This window comes from Oculina patagonica, chromosome 9 (assembly GCF_052425735.1).
Source record: "Oculina patagonica isolate OP01 chromosome 9, crgOcupat, whole genome shotgun sequence".
NCBI lineage: Eukaryota > Metazoa > Cnidaria > Anthozoa > Scleractinia > Oculinidae > Oculina > Oculina patagonica.
The window spans coordinates 22,561,127-22,579,845 of NC_135766.1; the positions used below are offsets into that span (position 1 = coordinate 22,561,127).

General features: G+C 38.8%; 2 protein-coding genes across 3 annotated transcripts in view; both read right to left on the bottom strand.

Moving 5' to 3' along the window:
• The window catches only part of LOC144666155 (uncharacterized), an 8,573-nt gene extending 6,507 nt beyond the window's left edge, over nucleotides 1-2,066 (bottom strand). Inside the window, exon 1 of the mRNA XM_078527519.1 lies at nucleotides 2,006-2,066. The gene's annotated coding sequence lies outside the window, so the exon portion shown is untranslated. The remainder of the gene's footprint in view (nucleotides 1-2,005) is intronic.
• Nucleotides 2,067-4,969: 2,903 nt separating this feature from the next.
• On the bottom strand, nucleotides 4,970-18,213 carry LOC144666110 (uncharacterized). Of its 2 annotated transcripts, none has more exons than XM_078527468.1 (10): nucleotides 16,994-18,213; nucleotides 15,301-15,999; nucleotides 14,776-14,899; nucleotides 13,818-14,047; nucleotides 12,689-12,745; nucleotides 10,754-11,446; nucleotides 8,758-8,881; nucleotides 7,203-7,432; nucleotides 6,389-6,541; nucleotides 4,970-5,712 (listed from the first exon to the last, which is right to left on the bottom strand). In XM_078527468.1, the coding sequence occupies exons 1-10, from the start codon at nucleotides 17,067-17,069 to the stop codon at nucleotides 5,414-5,416; spliced, it is 2,685 nt and encodes an 894-aa protein (XP_078383594.1). In that variant the 5' UTR covers nucleotides 17,070-18,213; the 3' UTR covers nucleotides 4,970-5,413. The 2 variants fall into 2 exon arrangements, with proteins under 2 accessions (XP_078383594.1, XP_078383595.1); XM_078527469.1 differs by having other exon boundaries at nucleotides 17,861-17,974.
• Nucleotides 18,214-18,719: the final 506 nt, after the last annotated feature.

The following is an 18,719-nucleotide window of genomic DNA, read 5'->3' on the forward strand; positions in this document are numbered from 1 at the left end:
TTTATGTTATTAATTTCTGTATAAAAATATGAACTCTTCAATAATTGATTATGAATTAATATCATATACTGATTCAGTTTTCTGCATATGTTTGTGTCTAAATTTCCCCATGGACTTAACACACAAATATGTGGAAAACTTACAAAAGGCTAGTATGGGAAGTGATAAATTCATCCTTCTTTGGTATTAAGAAATGGAAAAAGGCGTACATGGAACTGCAGTGTCCATCAGGGAAAATGTCTATGTAGGGAGTTTCACTTTAAAAGCTGAAGTCAAATAAAATATCTCCAACCCCTAACAGATGATAAAGAAATGATAGGCCCCTTGATTTTTTTTAGCAAAGGGGGTGGGTCATGTAATTTTCAACCCCCTGTCAGGGGTGGGTTAGTCGGTTTTAAGCCAGACGGAAGGGGTGGGTCACAAATTTTCGAGCCACCACTTTTCCAATTGCTCCGGCCCACCCCCCCTGATACTTATTGACCAGTCCCTAAAGTAAGAAAAACTAGTCCATGACATATTTAAAATTAAATCTTAGGTATCGGTTCAACATTTACTAGTCTGTCTCTGTAAATTCCACTGAAGTATACTGAATCATAGGAAGGTAAAATAGCAGGAGGTAAGAAAGTACGTCTGGACCGAATTATGACGTTCTCACAATTTTTGAAGCAATCGAGAGACTATCAATTCAACTCTTACTCAGTGGTTTTTCGAAGGTGTAGTACCAGGCCATTTTTTCCTGCAAAATTCGACAGCCAGCTCTAATACACCCCTCTGTAACAGACCTAACCCAGTGGATTATTTTCCCCTACCCAGTGAATATTTTGATTTTACCCGCCTATTTTTATGCTTCCCCAGTGACTGTGCGGTGTGACTTTTGTCGAATAAACCTATTTAAAAAACGTGCTCAAATAAGCCGACTCAGTGGGAAGTTGGCCAACCCAGTGACTTTTTTTGAAAACCCGGTGACGATAAAGATTCCGCTGGGTCTATTACGAAGGCCTAGGAGTGTTCTAATGGTTTTCCAAGCTGGTCGCACTTCAGGCTGCAGCACTTCCACAAAAGGATCAGATTAATATTATGATATAAAACGATTTACGAGCAAGCTTTGCACCTACAAGCAAACTATTTAGACAATCAATGTCAAGAAGAAAGGGGAATGCCAAGCATAGTCTAGGGATTTGTCAGCAATAGTCTAGAATCAAGCAAACATGTCAAGTTTTGATAAAGATCGAGTCCTGATAAAGATTCGTTACGAGCGTGGAACAAAAAATTAAAATTCTGAGATAAAGTTTTGTCACCAAGCCTGTTCCATTTAACCAGCGAGCTGTTCACAGCATGTTTTTACAGTTTTGTGCGTAAGCTAACTACTTGAAATTTATTAAATAATTGGTCCATGTACTTTGCTCAATTTCTTAAAAGTTTCATGATTTGTATGTCTAACCAGGAAATAAATACGGGTTTGTATCTGCTAAAAAGTAGTTTTTTGTGATTGTTGAAGACAATTCCATTTGAGTGTAGGCGGTTTGTTGCACCTCCTTTCACACGAATCTAGACAAACGACAATGGCCTAAAACGATGATAAAGCCTCTGCAGGATTTTTGCTCTTTTAATGTCATGAAATGGATATGCATCGATTCTTTTGGGATGACGGTTTTATTCTTGGAGAATGAAATTAACTACAAATTGAAAGATTGAAATTAACTACATAAAAGAAATGTTCTGTGTTTTTTGCTATTTCAATCCCATGTAAAAGTCTACAGTTTTCTGTAACTAAGCATTCTAAAACCTATATATCCTAACAAAACACAATCCATAAACTATCACCGGAACATATAATGGCCTGATGTTCATCAAACATTTTCAACTGTCGCAAAAATACTATTTTCAAACAAAAAAGGCAAACATTAAATGTACCGATAGAATGTATTGCATTAAATTTAAGAGTTTTATAGCTTTCAAGATTTTTTAGATGTTATGCTAGAAATAGAAAATACAGGATACGAACCTTGGCTGACCAAAACAGATATTTCTTAACTTCAAGAAAAGTAGATTACCTGGTTAACAACGTTACACCAAAAATGAAAAAGCCACCTGGACTGGTGCACTATATTCCTATAACAAACAATAACTCTTCTAATTATTTAGTTCGTTACGATCGTTCGAGATCCGTTACTTTTTTAAAGATCATCAGATATAATATTATTTTTATTACATTGTATTAAGATATTTAGCAATCTTTAGGATCTTTTTGATAATAAGCGACTTTAAAACTTTTAGATCGTCAGAGATATGAGAACTTTTAGATCGTTAACGATTTTTCAGATCATTTAGTTCACCAAAGATCTTTGAGATCTTTGAAGGTCTTTTTAGATGTAAAAATAACTACAGAAATTTAATTTAAATTTAATAGCTTAAAGAGGGTCCAAATTTTTGCAGAAATCCCATTTTTTGGTCTATTGTTTTGCCGATTTTCCAAATCTAAATCCCAGCTCTATTGTTTATTTGTTTGTGATTCCCAGTCCCAGTGACCCAAAACCCATTTTACCTGTGAAAATTTGCTCTAATCCCAGTTCCCATTTGACCCTTCAGGCACCCCCCTTTAAGATCACAGATATCCTTCAGATCGTTAGAGATCTTTTCACATCTTTAAAATCGTTATAAGATCATCGCAGATCCTTTAGATCTTTTTCTCCTTTAGGCTTAAAGATCTTTTGAAATCTTTTCAAAGATTATAGTTACCTGAAATCTTTTTAAATCTTTAAATCAACAGAGATCTTTTAGATTGTTAGAAATCTGTTGCATTTTTTATGGTCAATTTTAAAAACCTTAAAACGAGAATTAAACAATGGATTGATTTTATTTTACCTTGAAAATAAAAATATTTGCGTTGCGTTAAGAAATTCGTCAATTTCTTTTTTTTCCCGGATTGACTGTTTTTCACTAGAACGAAACTTAAATTTGGAAAAACTAGTCGAAACCTAAAGTTGAAAAAAAAAAACAGCCTTCGAGGAAGCCTTCCATGGCAAGCCTGGCCTTCCCACTCCCAGCAGGCGAATTCAAATGCATGTGGAATATTTATTTGACGTGAAATACGACGATACCTTGCGAGAAAGTTTTCCAATTAAATGATCATGAAATAGTCATTCTCGTAGACAGAAAGTATTTTTTACAATCGTTTTTTCAGGTTTACCTCCAAGCTTGTAAGATTTATTACATCAAATAAAGAATTTAAAGTGACGAGAGATGCCTGTGAATTTTCGTTCCCAGGGCTTTTTTCTTGGTAATTTGGAACGGTCCCTCCTGGGAGGAGGGGCAACTTTTCATGTGTTTTGTTGGAATGTGAGGCTCAAACGATACAAGCCACACAGATTTGTCTACGATGTGTTCGGGTTTTCAAACCAACAATTCTGTTTCACACACCTACGGCACCTCAAATACAGTAAGAAAGAAAGAAAGAAAGAAAGAAAGAAAGAAAAAAGGAAAGAGATCACAATACACAATTTTAGGATTTTATGTTTTTCATAATTACTATTAGACCACTATTTCAACAGCGTTGTTATCTGCATTCAAATGTTTATTATTAAAACATAGCTAAAAAGCAAATAAAATTATGCATTAAACGGAGCAGTCATCTTGAGGGTCACAGTTCTGATGGGAACTTTACAGCTGAAATTTCTGAAGTGTCAAGAAATGTTATAGCTGACTAAAATAGCCCGCAGGCATTCGACCACAGAAGAGAAGAAAAGAAGGAGAAAAGTAGCTCACCGTCAGAAGGATAAAAGGGCTAGGTTGTCAATTGAACAAGGAATGTTAAAGTGTTTTCCTTTCCACTCTGAGTCGAAATAAATGGCAGAATGCAGTCTCACGGATTATCTTTTGTTTTTAAAGTCCGCGACGTGCACTCTACATGGTGGCTAAACTGCAAGACAAAGTATATTGGGCGTGAACTTAAATGGCAATGTGGTGGATGGAACCTTTATCACTCGTGTAAATTAGGAATGGGTCAACAGTTATTTCCCTCAAAAAGCGAGGGGGTGGTCTACTTTCTGAGGCGTAGTTTCATTACAACATAAAATTGTGGTACACAGATGAGTCTCCAAAATTGATGAGTCTTTGACATGTCAAAGTTATGCAAATTAGGTCACGAGACTTGATACACCAAATAATCGAGGGAAATCTTTAACTTTTCCAAGCAAAGAAACGATGTACTTAATCGTCTTAAAGTTATAAAACGAACAACAATTTTAATGAAGCAAGAAAAAGTGTCCTGTTTTACGTAAGATAATTTTGGGCTTTGAGAGGTAACGTGTCCCAATTTGCATATTCCAGACATGCCAAAACGACAACAACTGGTAATCCATGGATCTGGTAAAGTTTCAAAGTTTCATGCTAGCGCTGCTACAACTAAAGCTCCAAGAGATAATAAATAACTGGAGGCCCATGCCTTAATTTACTTGAGCAACTGTTGACGAGGTGGTTTGCCATAATGTTGTGTGCCCATAACATAACTGTGAACTGCTGTATCCAATTAAATGATGTAATGTTTAATAAATGAGCAGCAGTGTTTTATCAAGTTTAAAACACGAGGCGCAGCCGAGTGTTTTAGACTTGATAAAACACGAGCTGCGAATTTATTGAATGGCTTGAAAATCTTCTGATGTTGATAAACTCATTCTTGCACTAATATTTAGATTTGGGGTTATTTTGGGCTAGAAAATTGGACGTAAAGTTTAGCCGTGTCTTTATCAGATATAAAGACACTCATTAAACATTAATTTCTTTTGTATTTTCTTTATGAATTATTAATGAGTTTTTAAACCCCTTTAAAAGTATACCTTTCCTCAAAAAAACCTTTACAAGTTGGTAGAATATCGAATAGTTTTCAGACCGTCGTTTTATATTTGGGTTATTTTGAAAACAGCATATACATAGTTCGGTGCACAAATTGATGCTTGTGTAGGAAATCCTTAAAATTTAACTTGTGAAAAGTACAATCTAAAAGAGTGGAGATACCTAGTAGAAGTCGATAACTTATTACAAATTTGTCTATATATCTTATTCTCGATTCTTATTCTTGTTTTACGTTTATGCATGTAAAATTAATAAGTGTAAAATTAAACAAGTTAAGTTTTGAAAATATTTGATTATATTCGGAATGACTTTATGTATACTAATTTGTGTAGCTTTTACACGTTGAAGACAGTAAGGATCAACAATGTTTTTAGTATGGAAATTAATAAACAATTGACGAGTCGTTTCCAGATCGCAAATCTGTGTCACTCTCAAGCTCATGGTATTCACGATATTTGGAACTAATTACGTTTCAACTGTAAGTGGTATTTCCAGTTGGCAAATCCTTGATGTTCACTGGTTCAAGGTATTCATTACTGTCAATCTTGCCGTTTCCAGGAAGTTAATTTGGCAAACTCGTGTTGTTCACTAACTCAAGATATTCAACTTCAACTTTGCGTTTACCCGGAATCTCGTATTCCTGGCCGCTAATCAAAGTCCCGATGTTTAATTCTTCATAAATTCCATTGTAAATGACCGGTTCTTTTGTTAAGTGGTCAATGCTTTGGTACTGTGAACAGGGCGGGGGAATGGGTACGACTCCGTATTTCGCAGTTTCTGCACGAGGCAGCGAAGAACTACCCTCGATTTCATCAAAAGTGAAGTTGTTTTGTGAAGCTTCCACTGCGGCTGTTGTCCTTTCTGCAAAACAAAAGAGAACGGACCACACTTCATTTATAGGCTACTGGAAGAAAGGTACACGTATACTACGGGCAAGTTAAAGTCTGCGTTCGAGCTTAGTGGCCCAGCACGCCGAAGCGTTTCCCGGTTTCAGTGGCATTATATAAGCGACTAAGTATATTTCTACTTCCCCTGAAAGGAATGCAGTCCATCGCAGGGTTACCAAAAGCATTAAATTCTATACCTGGTGCTCATTCATACGCCTGAGTGGTGGGAGGTACTAGAGTAGTGTCTTGTTCAAAAACACACTACTAGTTTAGTGCAAATTGCAAAGCACGCGAAGTGACGTCTAACGAGGTCAAGATGAGAAGGTCCCTTCAGAGTAGTGTAAGTGTTCACCAAGGCAAGTCTCGGTTAAACACAGCAAATGTTCCGATATGTGACCTGCATTTTTACTGTACATTGTAGGTCTAAAAATCGGGCCAGACGAGGACGGGATGGTCCTTTTTACAGGACCCCTTTGATAACAGTACTCATGTACTGAAGGGCCATTTCCATTAAATATTCGTTGTTATTATTATTATCATAGCTTGTCTTCTGCAAAAAGCCTATCCAGGCCGGTTTTAGGACCATGCAGATCCATTTGGAATCGGTCCCGGGTGACTGACTTCAATTAGATAAGAAAAGGGGAACCTACCTGCGTCCATTAGCGTTTTGCGTCGTCTGAACCGGACGAAGAAAACAACAAACAAGACAATTGCTAGTACAACCACGAAAACAGTAACAACAATTATCCACTGTACGGGGATTGAATTTCCATTTCCGCTTGGGCCGACAGAGGCGGGTGTAGCTATAAGGGAACAAATAAACATGATTGTAAATGTCGATTAATTGCATAATGCGACATTATAAATGGGTTGGGGAAGGGAGGGGGGGGGGGGGGCCGGGGGGGAAAGGAAGGGTAAGAATATTCTCTTTGCAGAACATTTTCGCTTTCTTTTACTAACCTTGTCAATCATAAAAAACGTGTTGGTGCAAAAAGGATGTCAACAAGAAAAATAAAAAAGTGTTTAAATTTTGAGACCGTTAACCATCGGTATAGAAAAAAAGGTTATGAGGAATCTTCCAACCCTATGCCACTAAATTACTTCAATACATTGAAATATGCGCGAAATATGACACGCTATTACACTGTTGTTTTCCGCATTACACTGTAATGCCTCAATTTGGAACTAAATAACAAGAAAGATGTAGTGAAATAACAAATCCCTTCTTCGATGGTTTAACTGACAATACGCGTGGCGAGGAGAAATACAAACTCTCTGAGGCCTGTTTAATACACAGGCGAGCTTTGCCGCACAACTCAATGCAGTTTTTGATAGCTGGGGAATGATCAAACTTTTCACTGCATACATAAAAGTCATAATGAGAACTTATGCGTTTTTAATAAGAAGGGTTTTAGAGAAAAGGGGGTTATTTTCTGCTTTGTAAACCAAAAAAAAAAACCTTACTATTGCTGGCGATGGTTATCGTAACAGTGCCTTCTTGCGTGACGGTGGTCACGCCACCATCCACGGATTCTATGGAGACCGTAAAGTTTTCATCGTCTTCAGCAAAGTCATCACTTAAGATCGGAACATTGATGCTGCGATAAACTTCTCCTGGTCTGAAAACAAAGTCGCCAGTATTCGGGAAGGAGAAATCCTTGTTTATTTTGGCTGTCCCACTTGAAGCACTAAACCTGCAGAACAGAATCAAAGATCAATGCAAAGAAATGGTGAATTTTCAGTAACGTATAATTTTGAAATTTGTTATATTCCAAACTACTTAACAAAAACACATATTTTTAAAATCAAATTTTCGATTTTTATTTTCCTGGTTTGACGACCTACGGGTAAAATGGTTTTGTATGTTTTATATATTGAGAGAAAAGAGCCTGACTTTAAATTTAACCGGAAAGAGCTTGACTTCAATCAAACAGCAAACAGTCACTGGGAATTATTACAGTCACAACGTTTAAGGAGGAAAGGAGTTTGGGGTTGGGGGTACAAGGGTGTCTGAAATTTAACCCCTGTTCCCGACTACTTTTGCCATTTCTATTGCAAAGCATTACTCGTTGCTTCGAAAGTTTCTCATTTTCTCCCAATCCCGCTTCCCGCCAATTTTTCTTCGCCGGCTTACCGTAGACTTCCCTATACGTCTACTTAGGAGACATTCATAACAACGTATATTTATACATTCGTTAATCCAAGCAGAAATTTGCAGCCAGCCGATAATCACGGAAACACCGTCATTTAGTCCGTTTTATGTACTTGCTATAATGGCTTTTGCTCGTCGCCTATAAAAGGACAAGATCAACTAACGGAAAGGTTTTTTTAAGCTTTACCGCAATGTGCCTCTGACAAAATGTAAATAAATAGACAAGGGTGAAAGAAACTCGAGAAGTTAATGACAGACGCTTGGTTTATGGCTCAGCAGGAATTTGACAAAGGAAAATTCCCAACAAGCTGAAAATCAGGGCAATCAATCAACTGATAACCTTTTTTTGGAGTAAAGTGGCAGTCAAACTTTAAGATCGAGTTTAACCTGTTGATTTAATGCATCGCAAATCGCTTTCAGTATTATCATTTCCCCTACTCATACCTCATGCAAAATAGCCAATATCTCGAAGAGACGTTTGATTAATTTCTGTACGTTTTCAAATTAACTTTCGCGACTACTAGTCTTCTAGGGTAACTTCCGGTCCCTCGTTAAACGCGATTGGAAGTGCTTGATTCTTTTTCTTAAATATATATAATGTTTTAGAGGAATTTGTTCGAAGCAGTGTTTAAGCCTCCCCCATTGATAAAGCACTTATTCGTATATGAATCATTCGCCTTTGTAAGGGATGGTGTCCAGGAAAGTAGTTTCTGTATCAGAGATTTCAGCCGTAGACTTGATAGTGGGATAATGGATATTTGCTCGATCAATGAACTGAGTTACAACCTCTCTTTTGTTTTGACTTTGCCCATTGGGCATTGATTATCAAAGAATATTATACCTTTGTCTAGTTTAATTTTCTCTAACCTCACTATCGATGCGATTTCGACATTTCCGGTCCTCATAACCAGAAGGTTAACGCTTTCAACATGTTCTTGCACACGTAGTGAATTGGTGCTAAATTTCACTTCAACTTGAACAGCTTGCAAAGCTAAAACAGACGATAAAAAAGAATTATATTTGTCCTACCTTGAAATAAGGCAAACAGACTCCTGTATTTTAAAAAGTTGGCATTCTTCTTACAGTTACGCTACTGAGCCACATAAAAACATACGGAACATATCGAGAAACTTTCGATAGTAAGCCATGAGCTTATTTCTGTTTAAAATAAGCTTATTTTGACTTCTTTATTTTTGTGATTTTAAATGATATAAAGGAGGGAAAATTGTTGCATATGCAAAAGACTCTCTAAAATAAGCAGAGACTACTGTTTCTTTCCATCGTCCCCTCCCACTATCCAGTTACCCATTGCATCTCCTATAGCCCCACCCCACTCCCTTACAAGACTCACAATGAGGCTCGCGGGATCTTTTATGACCCCACCTCCCCAATCCGCTAACTCATGGTAGCATTCATCTTGCTCTTTGTTCTGTTCTTTCACAGGTAGCCCAAGCTCGATATATGACTACAATGCATGAAGATGACCTTTGCATTGTTACGTAATTCAAGCGATTTGCATATTTATAGGGAGTTGTATGGGGAAATAAATAAAGCCGAAAAGATCGAAAAAAATAACCGTTGAATTACAATAAAAACTGCTCACCTTAACTCCTTTGTTGCTCCCTTTGCGTGCTGTGTGGTTTTTAGCCGATTTAGAGCGATTTAGCGCAGTTTTAGTTCGATCTTTTCGGCTTTATTTATTTCCCCATACAAATCCTTATAAATACGCAAATCGCTCGAATTACGTAACAATGCAAAGGTCATATTCATTGTACTTTAATATATATCGAGCTTAGGCTGCCTGCCAAGTTAACTGGAACTAACAGTGCGGTTAAACCTGCGAGATACTTGTCTAGTTCCTCTAAAGCTACTGTGCCCCTTCGCTCGTCGTGTAGACTGTTCTCAGTCCCCTATTTTTCCGTGAAGTCGTAGAGATCGATCGTTCAGTCCGACGGGCCGCCATCTTGGTTTAAAAACGCGAGCGAAAACTGGGGAGAGTGCAAAAATCCCGTGGGTGGCGGGGCGGGATGCTTATAGCGTGGGGGTGGGAGAGCGGAAAATAAGGGACTGTGAACAGTCTACTAGCCTGCGAATACAGCCGCCTCTCATTCGCGTCCCGCAACGAAGAGCGAGGTTGCGGGACGCGAATGAGAGGCGGCTGTATTCGCAGGCTAACAGTCTACTCGTCGTGTTTTTTGCTTGTCAAAAATATTTATTCAACAGTTTTTCTTGTGTGTTCTTGTTCTCCAGACTTCAATAATTTCTTCTGTCAAAGAACCTTGGACTTTTCACTTATGTTTTTTAAGGAAAACCGAGAAAGTTTCAACGTAAACGCTGGAATATTACAATAGTAAAAAAAGCTTTTTAACTACACCAAGAGATGGGTTGTATGCGAAACGCTGCCAATCAGCCTTGAATGAAAAACTTCAACTTGATATGTCTTTAATAAACGTCAAAAAACATGATACCCGGCTTCTGATTGGACGTATCATTTTACTCACACGTGAAAAAAGCAATACACGCCATTTGATTGGTTTACGTTGGGTTGCGAACGAAAATTTACGTTGCAGCTTTTCGGTGGGTAAATTTCAGTACCTATATAGTAAATACAACAACAATCTTTTATTTGTGCCCAGAAGAGTTACAATAAATAAATACAAGCAAGAGGAAAAAATTTACAATAAAAAAAGAGAACAGCCACTTAGAAATAGCTAAGGCTAATCGAGCTAAGTGGCTGGGCCAAGCGGAAAAAAATATTGCAATTAAGGTTACACAGTATAAAAAAAACGGGACACGATTTCCATTCACACACACACACACACACAGACAGTAACGAGGAGTAGAACTAGAGAAGTAGAGTTACCTTGACAGATGGTGAGATCCGCATGCTCTTTCGCCTGCTCTGCAGTCAGAGTTTCTTTGGTTAGCGAAAACCAGCTGAGCCACAAGTCCGCGGGTCCTTGATCGCTGCCGATTGTGTACTCCAAAGGCTTGGCGTTTGCCGGTTCTGGATGCATAGCAACTTCGTATAGATCAGCGACTTCCCGAGTCCCGTTGAGATAGATCTCCGTTTCATTCTCGTGCGAGCCGTGATGCACAATAGTAGCGTGATTCCATTGGCTCACTGGGGGCACGAGCACTCGCGCACCATCGGTTACTAAATCGTGGTGTCCCACTGAGGCGTGAAGTGACACGTTTCTGCCAATTTGAATGAGATATATCTCCATGGGATTGCTGTTTTTACGCTCCTCCTCGAAGGGAATTGCATTGAACACTCGAAGTTTGCTGGCCTCTGGCAGTGGATAGGTGAACTTGAAAAGAAACGAGATTGTAAAGCTTGGAAAAGCAGAGCTGTTACCGAGGTTCTCATTGAGATCCCCGAGCGAGATTTTGTTTGCACCATTTTCATTCTTGGCCAATAGAACGCCGTGTATTTGGTCCTCTTTCTGTACCACAACTTGACCAGCGATGGCTTCAGGAAGGTAGGATGTGTTTGTTTTTGGCCTGTATCCATAGAGCTGACCGTTGCATGTAGGATACAAATACCAGATAAACTCTGTGAATTAGAAATAAAACATGTTACTAGAAACTCGTGTGCTATTTGAAATCCGCAAATCTGCTTGGTCCTCCCATTCTTTTCTTTCAAAAACAAATAACGTTGTTCGAGTGGTTACGATGAGTAATAATAACAATCTTTTATTAGGAAGCTCCATCACTAAAAGTGGCTTACATAGAGGTCCTAACACTAGATATAAATGATATAATAATACAATGATCAATAAATTAGACCTAAAACCGAAATATATAAAAATTTACAACATATGAAAAGCAGGAAAAAGACACTTCTTAAAAATTGGCAAACTTGCTGAGTTTCTTACAGTTCTCTCTAACTCATTAAAGTCTTTGAAACAGTGGTACCGCGAACCATGTTTTCCCCAATTGTATCTGATTTTGAGTCCGGTCAGTCTTACACATTTCCAGCCGCAATTCGAGAATTAACATAAGTATTCGTTTTCGACATTCAAGGCCGTGTTTCGGTAAACATATTTACGTTGAATCCGTTCAGTCTCAGTCTTCAAAATAGACCATAAGACTGGAACAATCTTGCAATGAAGGTTGTAATTGCATGCGGGGGAAAATAATCAAAAAGACCTTCATGACATTTGCATTTGAAAAGATTCCCCCGTATTGCATTTGGCTATGATTGCAAGCCATAGTTCCAGTCCAATACCGAGAATACGTACGAATAATGGAAAGAGAAAGTGATTGGAATTTTAAGCAACGGTGTGTGGATTTTCCGAAAACGGCCTCCAGATCAAGAGTGTAGTGTGGCGAAAACGGAGCTTTTCGAAAACGCTGACGTCAGATTTAATTATACCATAACCGAGAGAATTCTCGCGCGCTGATTGGTCCAAATTTATGGTCGATGAGAGTTTATATAATAACCTGAATTCTACGCACATTTTGATTGGTTCTTACTTATGATCTATTAGAGTACAGACGCATAGATGACGTCACACGGTGGTGTGACTCGCGCGCGTGATCAGAGTTCATAGTCCAAATCAGAGTTTTATTATATAAAACAAATAGATTCAATTTTGCCGTGGGCCTGTTCAGTTATAGATGACAGAAGACGTCAAAATGTGGTAAGAACACCAGTGACCCACTCGCCTAGCGGCTCGTGGGCCACGTCATCTGTGATCTTTTCTTGAACAGACGCACGGCAAAATGGAATCTATTTGTTAAATAGACCATAGAGCCTATTTTCTGCCGTGTATTGACAACCAAAAAGGTGTACCTTTCGTGAGGTCTTCCTCTTGTCCCTGCGTAGGTGCTTCAGGACCTGCTGGGCCAGCTTGCAAAAAAAGAACGTAAAAACGGGTTTAGACGATTGAAACAAGGCCTCAAGGTTGTTTAATACACCATGAGCTAAACCAGCTTTAGCATAAGTGTTGACTTTTATAAATGTTAAACACAAAAAAACTTAGCAATGAAAAATAGGAAAACACTTTTAACACAAGAGTTACAGCGGGCGTTAATCTGTTTTCGAACAACCGGCCTCAGGAGCCTTATTTTCCACCTGTAGAACAACTTCTACGTAATTCTATGTAATATAATTGTTAGTTAGATACTGAGGCCCGAAAAAACACCGTGTAAACATTTTTTAAGCAATCCTCGTTTGACATATACCCTTTTGCAGGCGAGGGAATGGAGGAGAGGAGGGGATGGGTGATCACAACAAGGGCTTTCCACAAGTTGCTCAAATTTTTAAGAACGTTGCTCGCAATTTCTTAAAAAAGGTGCTCGATAGTTGCTCCAAAAAGTCCAAAAAATTGCTTTTGATTAAAAAAGTTCCTCGAAAGTTGCCATTATAATCCAAAACGCTGCATTTTATCAAGAAAATTTCTCCAAATATATGCTACAGTAAAAACCCGCGTATAAGAACAAGTGGATTAAGAACACCCAGGCCTGATTTTAGGAAATAAAGTACCATTTATATAAGAACACATTCAGCCTGAAAAATAAAAGTTGTTCTTATATGGAAAAATATCAAAGATCAACACTACTTTTCATTGCACACATAATAGTTCCACCCCAATTACAGTACAGTATTGCCTTGATTTATCAATTTTATTAAAATTAAAATACCATTGTGTGCATATATATTGATTTCATCTATTGGTAGCCTAGTATGTTCCTTATTTTAAGAAACTTTTTTTAAGAACACTAAAGAACACTTACAGGCTGATTTTGCAGATTATAACCCTTTATATAAGAACCAAATCAGCCTGAACCGCCAAAATAGGTGTTCTTATACGCGGGTTTTTACTGTAATTTCCTTTTGAAGTTTAGATTTCTAAGCTGTTTTATGCAATTTCCCTACAATCGGAGTATTCAAACAACAACAACAAAAAAACTAAACTCACTATTACTGGCGATGGTTATCGTGACAGTGCCCTCTTGCGTGACGGTTGTCACGCCACCATCCACGGATTTTATGGAGACCGTGAAGTTTTCATCGTCTTCAGTAAAGTCATCACTTAAAATTGAAACATTAATGCTGCGATAAACTTCTCCTGGTTTGAAAACAAAGTCTCCAGTGGACTGGAAGGAGAAATCCTTGTTTATTTTGGCTGTCCCACTTGTTGCACTAAATCTGCAGAGCAGAATTGAAGATCATTGCAAAGAAATAATATTAAGACCTTTCAGTATCTGAATGTTTAGTAACGTATGATTTTGAAATTTGTTTTATACCAAACCATTCAACAAAAACACATATTTTTAAATCGAGTTATCGAAATTTAACTTTGAGTAAAATGGTTTTGTATATTTTATATATTGAGAGAAAAGAGCCTGGCTTTAATTTGAATTCAACGAGAACTGAAAGAGCTTGACTTCAATCAAACAGCAAACAGACACTGGTAATTATTTTTTAGAAACAGTCACAACATTTGAGGAGGAAAGGGGGTTTGGGGTTGAGGGTAAAAAAAAAATTCTCAAGCCCGCGTACTTGAGCCGTTTCGATTCAAAACAAAACAATACTCAGTGCTGCGACATTTTCCCATTTTCTCCCAATCCCTCCGCCCCGCCAATTTTCGTCCGCCGGCTTACCGTAGAGTTCCGACTCCCCCCACGACTCCACCCCCTCCACTTTTGAAAAGTTTTAGAGTAAGATTACGTGTTTGGTGTTTTTTTATCGGGTAATTGTTGGTGCAGTTGATGGGGGCGAAGTCCCGAGACGAATATCCAAGTCGAGCACGCAGTCTAATTGTGGAATAGTAAGTGCCTGTTTAGCCAATCAGATTACGAGATTGGCAATTGTCAGCTACTGGGTTCTGATTATTAAGGAATATTATACCTTTGTCTAATTTAATTTTCTCTTACCTCACTATCGATGCGATTTCAACATTTCCAGTCCTCATAGCCAGAAGGTCAATGCTTTCAACATTTTCTTGCACACGTAGTGAATTGGTGCTGAATTTCACTTCAACTTGAACAGCTTGTAACGCTGAAACAGTAAAAGAAAAAATTGATAACTTTCGTCCAACCTTTAAATAAAAAAGCAAACCACCTCCCGTATTTTAAGTTAACATTTTGCTTACCCTATTGGGCCACAAAAAAATTATGGGAACATATCGTAAAACTTGCGATAATAAGCCAAGTGGTTATTTTTGTTCAAAAATGGACTTACTTTCTACATCTACATATAGGTCGGTCAAAATCTAGAGATATCACACCAACCGTTAAAAACTAAAATGAATGTTAAAAATGTTAAAAACTAAATAAAACTAATACTAAAACTAATACAATAAACTATTAACTTCTTTATTTTGGTACTTTTAAAAAACATAAAGGAGAAAAACTGCTGCACATGCTATATAAAGACTTACTAAAATATATCGAGACTACCTTGACTGATGGTGTTATCCGCATGCTCTTTCGCCTGCTCCGCACTCAGAGTTCCATTCGTAAGCGTAAACCAGCTGAGCCACAAGTCCGCGGGTCCGCCATCGTGGCCGATGGTGTAATCAAAAGGCTTGGCGTTTGCCGGTTCTGGATCCATAGGAGCTTCGTATAGTTCAGCGATTTCCCGAGTCCCGTTGAGATAGATCTCCGTAAAATTATGATGCGGTCGCGAGCCGTGATACACAATGGTCGCGTGATTCCATTGGCTCACTGAGGGCACATACACTCGCACGGCGTCGGTAACTAAATCGTGGTGTCCCACTTGGGCGTGAAGTGTTACGTTTCCGCCAATTTGAATGAGATATATGTCTAGGGGATTGCTGTTTTTTCGCTCCTGCCTGTTGGGAATCGCATTGAACACTCGAAGTTTGCTGGCTTCTGGCAGTGGATAGGTGAACTTGAAAAGAAACGAGATTGTAAAGCTTGGAAAAGCAGAGCTGTTTCCGAGAGTCTCATTGAGATTTCCAAGCGAGATTTTGTTTGCACCAGTTTCATTCTTGGCCAAGAAAACGCCGTGTATTTGGTCCTCTTTCTGCACCACAACTTGACCAACGATGGCTTCAGGGAAGAAAGATGCGTTTGTTTTTGGCCTGTATCCATAGAGCTGACCGCTCGACTTAGGATACAAGTAGCAGATAAACTCTGTGAATTACAAATAAAACATGTTACTAGAAAATCGTGTGCCATTTGAAATCCTCCAATTTGTTTGGTCCTCCCATTCTTTTCGTTTTAACAAATTACGTTGTTCGAGTGGTCATACCACTCAAAGACCAAGAGTGCCGAGTCAGCAAATTATGTGAAGGAACAACTCAAGAACCTAAGTCTAAAGGTGAAGATAATTGTCCAACCCGTGTTCGTTAGCCGTAAAATTTTAAGAGATAAGCCACAGATTGTCAACCAACAACGCGTTGTGTATCGTTTTTAATGTGACTCGTGTGAGGCGGGTTATGTAGGCTTTACGAGCGGACACTTACACACACGTGTGAAAGGACATAAACAAGGTACCTGAAGACCAACTGACGCGTTTTAATGTACTTAAGGAATGCATAAATAAATTTGATTGCTTAGTGCACGAGATGCTATTCATCAGGCTCTCTGCCACAATTGACACATAAATGATGAAAACTACCAATTGTAACAAAGCTTGTCCGCTAGTGCGAATCGGCCCTTATTATGTAAATTTAGCGTAACATCTGAGCAACGTGAATTTTTTATTTATTTGGAAATGATCGCATTTTAATAAGAATAGCTTTGAAATCTATAGACAAGCTGAATCAATGATCTGGATTATCGCGAAGGAAAGTAGACGTTATTCTCGGCGTCGACAAAACCTCATACTTCTTTATTTGAATTTAGTGCGGGTGCGGATCACGCACGTAAACGCACGTCAGTGGAAATCCACCTAAAGGGAAGGAAAGCTACAAATGTGTTCGAAACACCTTTAAGGCAACGGATAGAAATCTGGTGAAGATTTCTATAACGTAATTCCCAAGTAACTGCATATTGTCCAAGCAGGGAGTGATAGCTATTGATGTGGACGTTCTTTATTGACTGACCTAGATGAAATTCAAAGTTGTTGAATCGATAGATTGCTGTCTTCTTAATTCCATATTAAATATAATGCGTATGGACTTACCGGGCTTTGGTGTTAAAGCAATGGTCATTGATGACATCGCAAGAATAAGGTAAATACGGCTAGTTATCGACTTCATCTCGTGTTAGCAAGGTATTCTCAAGACTTCCGTATTCAGCTGGACTCCCGCATTCTTGTCAGTTCCTTGTACAAAATGCAAATTTTATTCCTGCGGCTCGGTAATGTTCACGGAAAAAAGAAAAGAAATCAAGCCGCGAAACTAAAGCCTTGACGTCATAATGTTCACTTGAAGAATCGATCGAGCAATCGAGCACGCTTCTGAAGTTTGATGGCAATCGTCTGAGATACAAGAAAAAACGTCTTTTTTTTGTTGCATGAAGGAACTTAAACCTTAACTTCTTTCCCAGAAAGTTTTTGTATTGCTTAGTTGTAACGTTGTTTGTCATCAACTTTTTGTCACGGTCAACAGAGCAGAGAGCAAAGACTTTAATTACAGTTAATTCGAAAAAGGTTGTCGGAAAAAAAGGACAAAAGTGCACGCGACAAGACCGAAAGTGGTCTGGGTATTCACTTGGATTTTGCATATTGGACTAGAGGAAATGTACAAGTTTGTATTTTTGCACATTAAGATTTTGTTGTTCTTCACAGAAGGTCTCTCACAGAAGCTTTACTTTTACTGTTGCATGTCTTTGAGTTTTGAAAATTCTTCTTAAATCACAAGGCTAAAAGAACCTTGTTTCCACATGTCGCAAGAGAAAGAAAACGCGCAAATTCGCGTTTGTCGCCATCTTATTAATTAGTATTCAGCACGTGCAATTTTGTGCTCTTTTCCGACAACCTTTCTCGAATTTGCTGTATGCATGGCGTGGGCCTTATTTCCAGCTCACAGTAGCCGGCGACCAGGCTCACCTTTGGTTTCGATTTGGGTCACACACACGATCACATGCACGAGCGGCGAAGCAGCGAAAACGTGCCAGCAAAAAAATCGAGTGCTTCGCCGCTCGTGCGTGCGAGGGAAGGCAAAAGTCCTGTCGTTCCACTGCTTCTTTTTTTAACTGTTTATCCTGAGCTTTAAAGGCTGGTTCTCATATGATCGTCCCGATCGTCTCTGTCGCTTCAGTCGTTTGCAAATTCTGAGGCGATCGTAGGCGATCGAAGCGATTGGAAGCGATCAGGGGGTTCTCATATGATCGCCCCGATCGTCTGGTATATGCAAAATAGGGTTAATCAACCAAGATAACAATTCATGATTTTTTCTTTGTTTCCGCATATGAATATTCGATTTTATTCCGATCGACACACGTGTGTTTTTTCAAAACTCCGATATCGCTTATGGTAGCCTTCGATGTAAAGGCAAAATACGTGGCCTCCTATCTTCTCATTATTGCCTTTTTACGGCGAAGAAGCAAAAGGGAGGCCAAACGGAAACGTAGTTCTGGGTAATACTGATGCACCATGGGACAGTTTGGATCGCTTCGATCGTCCTCTGCGGCAGTAGTTCTCATATAATCGCCGCGGTCTGCGACCGATCGCCCGGATAGAACACGGGCGATCGAAGCGATCGCGATCGCCCCGATCGTCGCTGACGTCTGTGTAATGTTCTCATATGATCGCCCCGATCGCAAGCAAAATTTTTTAAGGCTGGTTCTCATATGATCGCCCCGATCGTCTCTGTCGCTTCTGTTGTTTGCAAAGTCTAAGGTGATTGGAGCAAGCAAACTTTTTGAAGCGACAGAAGCGACAGAGACGATCGGACGATCATATGAGA

Coding starts and splice junctions, on each gene's coding strand:
- LOC144666110 (XM_078527468.1), bottom strand. CDS start 17,069: ATGAAGTCGATAACTAGCCGTATTTACCTTATTCTTGCGATGTCATCA. Junction 16,000..16,993: donor TGCTTTAACACCAAAGCCCG/GTAAGTCCATAC, acceptor TGTAATTCACAG/AGTTTATCTGCTACTTGTAT. Junction 12,746..13,817: donor GATAACCATCGCCAGTAATA/GTGAGTTTAGTT, acceptor TTTTTTTGCAAG/CTGGCCCAGCAGGTCCTGAA.